We start from the raw sequence: 13069 nt of genomic DNA, 5'->3' as shown, positions 1-13069 counted from the left end.
AGCAAAGAAGTTTTTGCACTCAAGCCTTGTGGACTTTCGAAGTATCTTGGTTGGTGTTTGGAGACTCTTTGTGTTTGGAATATTTCTTGGCAACTTTATCTGGTGTTCTTGGCAGCCTTGCAAAAACCTTGGCAAGGCTCTTTCTTACCGGAGCTAATTGGTTTGAAGCAGCCTTTTACCCATGAAGGAACAGGATTTGTAAAGAATCATTAAGAGGTTTTGTTGTTACCTCTGTTTCGTCTTTGTTTCCTTGGAACCAGGTTTGGGTCAACGCTGGGACACCCCCCAACAGTGGGCTGTGATTCTCTCCCCTCTTTTTCCTGGCGAGCTGCTGATGCCGGGGTGTCTCTTTGCAGGTGGAGGAAGTGGCCCATGTGATTAAAGCGAAGCCGATGCCCCACCCAGGGGTGCCCTTCAAACCCAAAGCCACAGAGCCAAGGCTGGTGGAAACCTGCCCGTTCTCGTTTGACGCCCGGGACAAGGAGCGGCTACTTCAGAAAGAAAAAAAAATCGAAGAGCTGCAGAAGGAGGAGGTAGGTGCCAATGAAAGGGGTACTTCCTTTTTATCATTTATTTGTGAAATGTAATTGGCCGCTTGTCTCGCCATGGGGCTATAATTAAAAGAAGAAGAAACATTAAAGGAGTGTAAACGGAACAGAAGTAAAATAATAGAACAATAAAATAAACAACGACAAGAAGAATAGAGGAAGTTCTCAACCACCGTAACTGAGCCCAAAATCTCTGATGCAAAACGAAGGGAGTTGTATCTCGCGAGTTTACCAGAGGGATTTGATAAGGGAACAAAGCCGTTACAGAATCTGGAAGTCCTGCTAGAAATAGTTTGAAACCCGCTCCCAGAGGGGAGCAACAGAAACAGACCGTGGAGTGGGTGTGTGGGGTCTCTAACAAGGCTTCCAGCTCTCTCAGCACATAGCGCTTATAAGCAGCATCCCAAGTGACAGGAAGCGAGCTTCCTATCCTCTTCTCCACTGTCCTCACCACTCCCTGTAGGGACTTTCTATCTGAGGCACTTCTGCCACCAAACCAAACAGGGATGCCGTTTGTTAAAACACTCTCCATCGTGCCCCTCTAAAAAGTGGCCAAGACAAGCCCACCTTAGCCATGAAAGCCGAATGGGTCACCCTGGGCCCATCACCAGGAGATGGAGAGTTCTAGTCCCACCTAAGGCACGAAACCCCAAGTGGTTTGACTTTGGGCCAAATCCTTCTCTTTCTCAGCCCAACCCACCTCACATGGTTGCTGTTGGGGAAAATAGGAGGAGGAAGCTATGTTGGATATGTTCGCTGCCTTGAGTTATTTGTAAAACTAATAACGGCGGGATATAAACAAACAAATTAAAACATGAGTTGAAACAAACAAAGTAGAACAGGAGAAAACCATTGCAGCTGAAAGGTGCTTTTTTCAAGAGGTAACTGGACTTCTCTTGGTTTTTTCCTTTTGAAGACTTTTCGCTTCTCATCCAAGAAGCTTCTTCAGCTCTGACTGGAGGGTGGGGAAGGGAAGGATTTTATATATATTCCTTGGACTGGATGACCTACAAGGTCCCTTCCAACTCTGATTATCTGTTACCTGTTTATCTCTAAACATAACAGCTTCAAATAAAAAATAAAAAAATCCTTGCAAGACAGCTGGTCATTTGCATTCTTTCAGAGGGTCGTTGAGGCCACTTGGAGGCGAAATGTCTTCAAAAGGAAAAAAAAAACTTGGATGCCTTGAGAACCTCCCTAGACGTTGCAACCTTAACTTTTGACAACCGCTTCTCCTGGGCTCCCTCTCCACCCAACCGCGGCCCTCACGCCAAGCTGGATTCTCACACCTTTACAGTCAGGGATGCCTCTTTTCTCTTGGGGGCTACAAAAGCACTCGGACTATTGGCCCGCCACCGCCAAAGGTCTAAAAGTGACAGCTGGCATTCTCCTCGAAGGCGCCTCCTTCCCCTCCCGGACCCAACGCCTGCGTTTCCTGTGGCTCTTTTAACACTTGGGCAGAGCGATCTAGTCCCCCTGGGACGTTCCTGCCAGTTTCCCCAAAATGTCAGGTGATAAGTGAGTGCCAAAATCTAGATGCGGAAGGCGAGCTCCATTATCGTGCGAGGTGGAGCCTGTCTTTTTTTCCTAGCTGCCAGATAGTAAATTCCATGACAAATGGCTGGCTGTTGAATTCTACTGTATAGTGCCATATTAATGCAATATCAGTGGTTTTTTTAATTCAGTGTATAGAATGTGACGGATGTGTGTTTGCATTTATTTTCATAGCCATAATGTACATTGAAGATGGTATTTAATTTTGTTGTACCAGGTGCCATGACAATAAAGAAAACTAAACTAGGGCACTGCACACCAGAATAACTAGACACAAGGACAGTTTTTTTCCCAAACGCCATCCCTCGGCTAAGCAAATATTTCCCTCAACACTGTCCAACTATTTACAAAGTCTGCACTACTATTACTATTAACCTTCTCATCACTCCTTATCAGTCATCCCCTCCCACTTGTGACTGTATGACTGTAACTTTGATCTCTTGTATCTTATGATTTGTATTGACTGTTTCCTAGTATGATTTGATTGCTTATTGTACCCTATGACTATTATTAAGTGTGGTACCTGATGATTCTTGACTCTTGATGAATGTCTCTTTCTTTTATGGACACTGAGAGCATTTGCACCAAGACAAATTCCTTGTGTGTCCAACCACACTTGGCCAATAAAGAATTCTATTCTATTCTATTCTATTCTATTCTATTCTATTCTATTCTATTCTATTCTATTCTATTCTATTCTATTCTATTCTATTCTATCCTTCCTATCCTATCCTATCCTATGACTATTATTAAGTGTGGTACCTGATGATTCTTGACTCTTGACGAATGTCTCTTTTTATGTACACTGAGAGCATCTGCACAAAAGACAAATTCCTTGTGTGTCCAACCACACTTGGCCAATAAAGAATTTTATTCTGTTCTATTCTATTCTATTCTATTCTATTCTATTCTATTCTATTCTATTCTATTCTATTCTATTCTATTCTATTCATTCTATTCTATTCTATTCTATTCTATTCTATTCTATTTATTCTATTCTATTCTATTCTATTCTATTCTATTCTATTCTATTCTATTCTATTCTGACTGTCATTAAGTGTTGTACCTTATGATTCTTGACTCTTGACGAATGGATCTTTTCTTTTATGCACACTGAGAGCATTTGCACCAAAGACAGATTCCTTGTGTGTCCAATCACCCTTGGCCAATAAAAGGATTCTATTCTATAAGTCGAGGACTGCCTGTGATGAGTGGAAGGGCTTGCCTCCAGAGGTGGTTGGGGGCTCAATCCTAGCAATGCTTTCAAAGCAGGTCCTGGCCAGCCGCCTCACTCCCCAGGTGCCTTTCCCTCCCTGCAGGTGCCCAAGTTCAAAGCCCACCCGCTGCCCCAGTTTGACCACATCAATCTGCCCGAGAAGAAGGTGAAGAGCCCCACAAAGCCAGAACCTTTCCAACTAGCCATCGATGCCCGTGGAGCTGTCCGGCAGGAGATGTGGCAGCAGCAGGTAAGACCGGTGGCGGGATCCGCTTGGGCTTGAAGGACACTTTTGTCCACAAAAGAAATCCAGATCTGGGTTCAGCCCCCTCCCCTGGTCCTCGGGGCTTTGGATGGTGGCTCCAAAACGGCTCTCAGGGAGGTGGGAATGTGTGCATCGGTTTTCCTCTCCCGAAAGAGAGTTTTCCAATTCTCTTTTTCCTCCCGAGGAGAAAAATGCAAGCGAGCTAGTGACTGTCTTTTTTTTCCTTAATAAGGGGAAGGTGGATACATAACTAGGCCCTCTGCAGTCCTTGGTGGTCCGTGCGCTCGTTTTCTCACACACGTTTCGTGACCTGACTAGGTTACCTCATCAGGATTAGAGGGAGTGGGGTTTGCTCTCTGTTTCTATACCATGGCTTTGTCGTCGTTAGTTGTGAAGTTGTGTCTGGCCCATCGCAACCCCATGGACTACGTTCCTCCAGGCCTCCCTGTCCTCTGCCATCCCCCGGAGTCCATTTAAGCTCACGCCGACTGCTTCAGTGACTCCATCCAGCCCCCTCCTCCTCTGCCGTCCCCTCCTTCTTCTATTGTCCTCCAGCATTCGGCTCTTCTCCAGGGAGTCCTTCCTTCCTTCTCATGAGGTGGCCAAAGTCTTTGAGCAAGGGACTTCAAAACTTGGCCACTTTAAGACTTGTGGACTTCAACACCCAGAATTCCTGAGCTAAACAGGACTGAAGGAGGAATTCTGGGTGTTGAAGTCCACAAGTCTTCAAGCTGTCGAGTTTGAAGACTCCTGTCTTTTGAGTTTCATTACCATGGCTTACCCCAGCCTGGATGGTGTTCCCTAGTTGGGTTATGAAATGTCTGCAAGGAAACAACCAAACTCACAGAGTGCCAAGGACCCCATCGTTGTCGTCCTCCTCCTCCTCCCCTTCCTCCCAAACCCCAATCCTTTCTAGCACTGATAATGTTACCTAATTGGGTCATGAAACATCTGCAAGAAGACAAGTTCAGAGAGAACCATCAACCTCGCAGTCCTCCTCCTCCTCCTTCCTCTCCACAAACCTTACCCCCTTCTTGCACTGAGGGAGTTACCTAGTTGGGCCATGAAACATCTGCAAGAAAACAAAGCCAGAGAGCACCAAGGACCTCATAGTTCTCCTCCCCGCCCCCAAACCCCAATCCCTTCTTGCACTAATGATGCTCCCTAGCTGGGTCATGAAACATCTGCAAGAAGACAAGCTCAGAGAGCACCACAGTTCAACCCCGAGTCACAAAGGTTGTTCTCCTCTCAGTGACGAGCGAGGCGTCTACACACACATGACGTCCAGTTCACAAGCCCCCACCACCGCCTGAGGATCAACTTGCAGTCCCTAGGACGTGGGTTTGCAGAAGTGGGACAGCGAAAAGTCCTCCCGGCCCCGTGAGGATTGAGCCAGGGCTTCCTCTCCAACGGCTGTCAGAATGTAGAAAGGGGCCGACTCAGGCGCTCCTTGCGAATGTAGCGGCTGCAGAACAGCCCCTGGAGCATTCCTGGCTTGAACCTGGCCAAGGGTGATGTGTTCAGGCGCCAACCCTGATCCTTCAGAGGCCTGGTTTGTTATTCCCGCCCTCCCCCCCCCTTTTTTTTAATGACAACTACTAAAACAGGCAGAGGGATATTTTATGAGTTGACACTGGCATGCACTTAACTCTCAGCCAGTCCTTGAGTATTGAAGACTTGTCCTTGAAATGAATACAAACTCCAGCTCCTTTCTTGTGCAATGGTGGTTTATTCGTTAGCTCAGCAAACAACAAATACTCTTCTCTGACAAGAAAGGCTAAAAGCCAGACAAGGTTAGATCTGGGTTTGAGTTTGCTCCCTTTCCTTTTTTTAACCATTATCATGAGACACACCTCACCGCACCCAGGCCTATACGCAGTTCTAGTTCTGGCCACGCCTAACCCATTATCCCTAAATGCTATTAACCCTATAACATCCCTAACCTATTCCCGACCCTCACTAACTGATCCCCCACCTGGTTCCACCTTCCCCATGTTTTAACCTTAGGCTTAATTACCACCTATATGTGCCCCAACCCCCTTTAACAATATGCTCCACGTCAGTACATGAAAAGAGCCATTTCCAGCAGCCCCGCAGTTGCTGCAGAATCCATCCTCAGCTGAGTCATTCCAAAGCCATCGGCCAGCACACAAGCAGAAATACAGACACTTACAACAGTTGCAGGGTCCCAAGGACACGCGATCTCCTTTTTGCGTCCGTGGGGAAGCCGGGATTCACTGATCAAACCGTGCGGCTAACTTTTTTAACAGCCGCAAGCGATCCGCTTAGCAACGGTGGCACGGAAGGGTCTTAAAAAGGGGGGCAAAAGTTGCTTTAACACCTTGCCTTGGCTCGTTGGCAAAAAAAAAAAAAAAATTGGGGCTCCCTCGCGGTCGTAAGTCAAGGACTGCCTGAATTTTTCTTCCGTTGGATGTCTCCTTTAAATCCCCCTCTCAATCTCTCTCCTCAGCTGAAGGAGGAGATGAAGCGCCAGAAAGAAGCTGCCGTCTTCAAAGCCCAACCCAGCCAGGTGCTACACCAGGAGCCTTTCCTTCCCAAGAAAGACAGCAAGCTGCTTTTAGGTGAGGCGTCTTCAGGTGTGGTGGCCCATCGGATGTGGCCTGAAGGTTTTTTCCAAGTTTAACATTTCAAATAGAAAATAGGATAGGATAGGATGGAAATAGGGATAGAATCGAATAAGAATAGAATAGAATAGAATAGAAAGATGGGATAGAATAGAATAGAATAAATAGAATAGAATAGAATAGAATAATAGAATAGAATAGAACAGAATAGAATAGAATAGAAATAAAGATGGGATAGGATAGAAAAAGAATAGAATAGAATAAAATAAAATAGAATAGAATATAGTAGAAATAAGGATAGGGTAGGGTAGAATAGAATAAAAAAGAATATAATATAATAGAAATAAGGATAGAATAGAATAGAAATAAGGGTAGAATAGAATAAGAATAGAAATAAGGATAGAATAGAAATAAGGATAGGATAGGAGAGAATAGAATAAAAAAGAATATAATAGAAATAAGGGTAGAATAGAATAGAAATAAGGGTAGAATAGAATAGAAATAAGGGTAGAATAGAAATAAGGATAGGATAGAAATAAGGATAGGATAGGATAGAATAGAATAAAAAAGAATATAATAGAAATAAGGGTAGAATAGAAATAAGGATAGAATAGAATGGAATGGAATGGAATGAAATAGAACAGAAATAAGGATAGAATGGGATAGAAATAAGGATAGAATAGAAATAAGGATAAAAGAGAATAGAAATAAGATAGGATAGAATAGATAATAGGAATAGAATAGAATGTCTAATAGGAATAGAATAGAATAGATAATAGGAGTAGAATAGAATAGAATAGAATAGAATATAATAATAGAATAGAATACTAACTCTAAAAGTTCCCATAGTTTCACCTGGTTAAAAATGGAAGTTTGACACATTCCCAAATCAATCGGTCACCTGGTCCAATCAGCATACAGTCCAGTTGCTAGGTGACCTGTCTCCTCCTCAACACCAATGCAATCCTAAATTGCATTAACAGAGGGATACAATCAAGATCAAGGGAGGTATTAATACCACTCTATAAAGCCTTAGTAAGGCCACACACAACAGAATGCATATAAGCTGGGTGAAATCAGGCTTAACCAGGCTTTCAAGAAAAGATTGGACTGCCCTTTGTCAGAAATGGTGTAGGGTCTCTTGCTTGGGGGTGGGGGGGTTGGACTAGATGACCTACCTACAAGGTCCCTTCCAACTCTGATTATCTGTAATCATTATCGAGCAGTAACTGTGAGAGGGATCTTGGAGTCTTAGCGAAATATGAGCCAGCAGTGTGCAGTGGCAGCCAAAAAAGCCAATGCAATCCTAAATTGCATTAACAGAGGATATAATCGAGATCAAGGGGGGGTACTAATACCCCTCTATAAAGCCTTAGTAAGGCCACACCTAGAGTACTTCATGCAGTTTTGGTCACCAGACTATAAAAAAGAGGTTGAGACTAGAAAAAGTGCAGAGAAGAGCAACCAGGATGATGAGGGGATGATTGGAGGCTAAAACATACGATGAACGGTTGCAGGAACTGGGCCTGGCTAGTCTAGGGAAGAGAAGGACCAGGGGAGACAGGAGAGCAGCCTTCCAATATTTGAGGGAGGGGCTGCCCCAGAGAGGAGGAAAGGGGACAAGCTATTTTCCAAGACACCCGAAGGCCAGACAAGGAACAATGGATGGAAACGGAACAAGGAGAGAATCAACCTGGAAATAAGGAGGAATTTTCTGGCAGTGAGAACCCTCAACCAATGGAACAGAAGTTGCCTTCAGGAAGGTTTTCAAAAGAGACTGGACTGCTATTGATCAGAAATGGTGAACGGTCTCCTGCTTGGGTGGGGGAGGGTTGGACTAGATGACCTACAAGGTCCCTTCCCATTCTGTTAAATCTGTTAAAAAAAAAAACACCTGCTAGAATGTCCTTGGTTCCCAAGGGAAAGCCCTCTTCATTTGGGCTCCGGTACCCTTCCCAGCTATCTCTACTGCCCCCCTCCCTACCCCCAGCCCCCCGTGTGGGTCGGCCCCGAAGCAGAGAAAAGGAAACGGGACCATTACTCAACCTGGCGCTTCTCCTTTCTGCTTCTGCAGCCCCCGATCCCTTCGTGCTGGCCACCGAACTACGGGCCAAGGAGCGTCTGGAGTTCGAGAATCGGCTGGCCGAGCTGGAGGCGGAGAAGGCCCGGCTTCAGGAGGCCACCCGGAGGGTGGAGGAGGAACGAGCCAAAGAGGAGAGGGCCAAGCTGCGAGAAGAGCTGGTAAGGACACCTCTGCTTTGTAAGGGAAGTCCTCAACTTACAACGGTCCATTTAGCGACCAAAGTTACAACGGCACTTAAGCAAAGAGACTTAGAAACCGTGTTTCGCACTTACGAACGAGGCAAGCCTCCCCAGGGTCACTACGATCGAACCTCAAGACACTTGGGGCAAGCGGCTCATATTTATGATGGCTGCAGCGTCCCTTTTTGCGACCTTCTGATGAGGAAAAGTCAATGGGGGGGAAGCAGGATTCCCTTAACGACCGTCTCATTTAACGACTGCAGCCAGAAAGGTCGTAAAAAGCTCATTGAACAATTTGTCTTGCTTAGCCACAGAAATGATGGTCTCCTGGGGTTGTTAAGTGTTGTGGTTCGCCGGCAGCTGGTGCAGACAGCAGCGGAATTGGACAGTGGGGAAGAACGGGGACCAGTCGAGGAATCTGGAGGGGACTCGGATGAGGGTTCTGCGTCCGCTGCAGAAATGGGGCCAGGACCATCTGGGAGTGGGGTGCTGCCTCCGGACCCTTTGGAGTCTGGCAGCAGCAAGGAAGAGGAACAAGGGGAGTCTGTTCCCAATGCACAGAGCTGCTAGAAGGCAAGAGCAGCTGAGACAAAAAGGGGCGACTCGGGAGTAAGGCTGGGAGGTGATTGCCCCTCCCATAAGGGACAAAAGTCAGTCCAAGAGGACGAAACCTTGCAGAAAGCAAAGTCGTTCGTTCGGTTCAGAGTCATTCTTGAAGCTCTTTGTACTTTGGTTGGTTTTTGTTTTTTTCTTCCTACTTCATTGGACGCTCCTATTATTGGCAGCACTTGACAGGAAAGAAAGGTGGGTGCTTATCTCAAGGAACTGTTTGAGGTTCATTACCGGCTGGGAAAACAAACAATTCCCAGTGTTGCAATAAACGACTTGTTTTTAAAAGAAGCGTGTGCGTAATTACGGTTTCGGAAGCCTTGGTCAGAACATTAAGCGAATCTGGCCTCTCACATTGACTCTGCTCATCAGAAGGTCACAAAAGGGGATCACGCGATCGTCACAAATACGAGTCAGTTGACCAAGCAGCTGAATCTTGATCCACCTGATCATGGAGATGCTGCAACAGTCATTAAGTATGAAAAATGGTCTTCCGTCACTTTTTTTCAGTGCCGTTGTAACTTGGAAATGGTCACTAAATGAACTGTTGGAAGTCGAGGACTTCCTGTATTTGCACAGATGCAGCATTAATGGCAGGGGTCCACAACCCTCAGGTCCTGGACCAGTACCGGCTGTAACCTCTAAGATCTGGGCTGCGCAAGCAACAGGCACCAGTGACTGATGCTTCATCTATGCACGCGCAGAATCTCGGTGGCGAACAAGACCATTCTCCCCTCTCCTGCCCCTGGTCTGTGGAAGACCAGTTTTCTTCCGAAACTGGTCCCTGGTGCTGTTCTGACCAAGGCTTCCTGAGGCAGTAACCATCACACGCTGTTCCCAAAGCCCCTTTGTGGTTTTATTTCAACGGCTGTGAATTATATGCATTCACAGCCCGTAATGAGTCCCACAGAGTTTGTGAATAGTCCAACGGAAGTTCTGCCCCAGTCCTTCGGGATAAGGCTGATAAGCACCCACCTTTATCTCCCTGGAAATGCTGCCAATGACTAAATTGCCCATTAGCTGTACGAGGCCAAATGCAGCACAAAGTCCACACGGAGCTTCAGAGTTTAAACCGACCAGAACGAACAAAGTTGCTTCCTGCAAAGGCTCACGTCCCTTGGCTCCTCCTTGATGCCTTACAGGAGGGGCCAATCATCTCCAAGCCTTACTCTCAAGTCGCCCCTTTTTGTCTTAACTGTTCTTGCCTTCTGGCAGCTCTGTGCAGGCGCGCACTGGGAACAGGCTCCCGCTGTTCCTCTGCCTCGCTGCTGTCAGATTCTGGAGGCTCCGGAGTCGGCACATAACTCCCAGGTGGCCCCATCTCTGCGTCAGATGCAGATCCCTCGTCTGAGCCCTTCCCAGACTCCAGGACTGGCCCCCGTTCCTCCCCACACTGTCCAACTCTGCTGCCTTCTCTGCAGGCCGCCAGCAGACCACAACAGGTGCCTGAAATGTTGGGGACCGCTGATTTGCAGAGTGCTAGCTGGGGAATTCTGGGCATTGAAGTCCACCCCTCTTAAATTGGCCACGGCTGAAAAACACTGCTTTGAAGTGTGTTATAAGTACTGTATATACTGAGTATAAGCCTAGTTTTTCAGCCCATTTTTGTGCTGAAAAATCCCCTCGGCTTATACTCGAGTCAGATTCCCCTCTGAAAAAAAAATGGTGTGGAATCGCGGCCTCCGGCGGCAGCGACTCCCAACAGCCCCAGCCGGGAAGGGAAAGGCAAAAAGCGCTTTGCCTTTCCCTTCCCGAGGCGGCGGACTGGGGCCGCTCCGGCGGCAGCGACTCCCAACAGCCCCAGCCGGGAAGGGAAAGGCAAAAAGCGCTTTGCCTTTCCCTTCCCGAGGCGGCGGACTGGGGCCACACCGGCGGTAGTGACTCCTGACTCAGGGGCCTCCGAGGGAGGGGAAGAGAGTGACTCCTGCCTCCCGCTGTCATCATCATCTTCTTCTTTTGGGTTAGTGAATCAATTAAACCTTTCATGATAGTGAGATAGTTTCCCAAATTAATTATTTTTATTTTTGAAATTTACCAGTAGCTGCTGCATTTCCCACCCTCGGCTTATACTCGAGTCAATAAGTTTTCCCAGTTTTTTTGTGTAAAATTAGGTGCCTCGGCTTATATTCGGGTCGACTTATACTCGAGTATATACGGTAATACATCCCAGTAATACATCCCATTCAATATGAACTCCGAGGCAGGCAAATTCCTCAAAGAACATTTTATTGGGACATATCAAATTGGCAATGTTCCTGGTGGAAAACTGGCTCTTGGTTCCCGCCGGTTTTACACCCAATTAAAAGTAAAACTTTTGTCACTTCCCCCCAGAGTCTCCAATCAGCGTACAGTCCAGCCAACTCCAGGGTTGACACTGTGTCTTCAAAATTTCATTTTGATTTCATTTCACAGTAAAAAAATGACAGTAAAGGTTGTCCTGTTTTTGTCTTGGTCTTTATCTTGTCCTTAATCTTTGTCTTTATTCTTGTTTTGTCTTTGTTTTTGTCTTGGCCTTGGCCTTACCTTTGTCTGTTCTGACCTAGGCTTCCCAAAATCACGAAGCAGACCCCTCGTCCCAGCAAAACCCCTTTTATTTAGGCCAATGTCCAGCAAAGTCCTGGCAAACAGCCTTTCAAGAGTGATTTACAACCACAGACCTTTATCAGGCTTGGAGAGTTGCCAGGCCGACAGCTTCCAAACGTCACGCTGTAGCAGACAATACTTGGCAAGAATACAGGCACAGATCTTCACCCTAATGAATTGAACTAATTGTCTTCCGCAAAGCCCCACTCCCCTTTAGCTCCTCTTTTATTCCCTAGGGGAGGGGCCATTCACCGTCCACCTGTGGCTTTACTCCCAAGTCAACTCTTGTTAGCTGTTCCCTTCATCTGGCAGCTCTGTGCATGCGCACACTGGGAACAGGCTCCAGCTGTTCTTCTTCCCCACCGATCTCCGACTCCGAAGACAGGTGATAACTGTCGGACGGCCCTGGCCCCATCTCTGCCTCCGACGCAGAGCCCTCATCCGAGCTTTCCCCAGACTCCAGGACTGGCCCATGCTCCTCCCCAACCTCCTCCCTGTCCGAATCGGCCACCGCTGGTGAACCACAACAAGTCTTTATTCTTGTGTTGTCTTTGTTCTTGTCTTGTCTTTGACTTCAGCAACCACCTCTATCCGGAGCAGGCAAGGCTGCCATTGTGACATTCACACTCACCCCAGTTTCCCTTCTTTTCTCCTTCCCAGGTGCACAAGGCCAACCCCATCCGCAAATACGCCAATGTGGAAATCAAGCCCAGCGACCACCCACTGACCGTGCCGCAATCTCCCAATTTCTCCGATAGGTTTCAGCGTTGAGCCCTGACGCCCGTCCGACTGCACACTCAGAAACTTCTTTTTCTGGTCTTTTTTTGAGACTTCTTGTCCGTCCCCACCCCCCAGTTCTCCCCTCCAAAAAAAGCAGCCCAGTTTGATCAGTTTTATCATACCTTTGAGTGAGTCTTTTGTATTTGCATTAAATAAAAAAATATAGATGAGGGAAATTGGACCCTGGAAAGGTTTCTTTCGGCCATTGTGGAGAGGGGGAGAAACTGTTATATTCTGTCCTCCTGGGGGGGTGGCAATACGCCATGCTTCCCCCCACCACCACCTAACCGTTTTTGTAAGCAGCCTCTCCGCTGTGGGTTGCGAAGTCAAAAAGTGTTTTGTGAGTCCTGGAAGTGTGTCTTGTGTGTTGTCTGCATGGCTGATTAGGCAGGGGTGGTTTTCTACTGGTTCGGACCGGTTCCATAGAAGCGGTTGTTACAATTCTGCGCAGTTTCGGAGACAGGGTTGCCATCTGGCCGTTTTTCTGGCCAAATTCGAGAAATCTGGCCGTATTTCTATCTGCTTGGCTGTGAAAGAATGATGTCTCTGGCCAAATTTATTTGGCCGTACGAAAGTTGCTTGGCCGTGAAATCGGCCAGATGGCAACCCAGCCGCTCTCCTTCCCTCGTGCATGCGCGTCACCATGAGCAAAAGGAGGACAAGCGCG

General features: G+C 47.0%; 1 protein-coding gene across 5 annotated transcripts in view; it reads left to right on the top strand.

Annotated features, from left to right (window-relative positions):
- Nucleotides 1–12583, top strand: part of TPX2 (TPX2 microtubule nucleation factor) — a 49726-nt gene extending 37143 nt beyond the window's left edge. For 2 of the 5 annotated variants that reach the window (XM_087962338.1, XM_087962335.1), the window contains 5 exons: nt 357–533; nt 3422–3568; nt 6054–6165; nt 8243–8428; nt 12283–12583. In XM_087962338.1, the coding sequence (XP_087818464.1) occupies nt 357–533; nt 3422–3568; nt 6054–6165; nt 8243–8428; nt 12283–12380 (720 nt within the window). In that variant the 3' untranslated portion in view covers nt 12381–12583. The remainder of the gene's footprint in view (nt 1–356; nt 534–3421; nt 3569–6053; nt 6166–8242; nt 8429–12282) is intronic. The other 3 variants (XM_087962336.1, XM_087962339.1, XM_087962340.1) reach the window with 3 other exon arrangements.
- Nucleotides 12584–13069: the final 486 nt, after the last annotated feature.

This window comes from Notechis scutatus, chromosome 3 (assembly GCF_049901735.1).
Source record: "Notechis scutatus isolate UNSWTSFEM ecotype Mainland chromosome 3, rNotScu1.2, whole genome shotgun sequence".
Taxonomy (NCBI): Eukaryota; Metazoa; Chordata; class Lepidosauria; order Squamata; family Elapidae; genus Notechis; species Notechis scutatus.
This window is presented reverse-complemented; position numbering and strand designations above follow the sequence as displayed.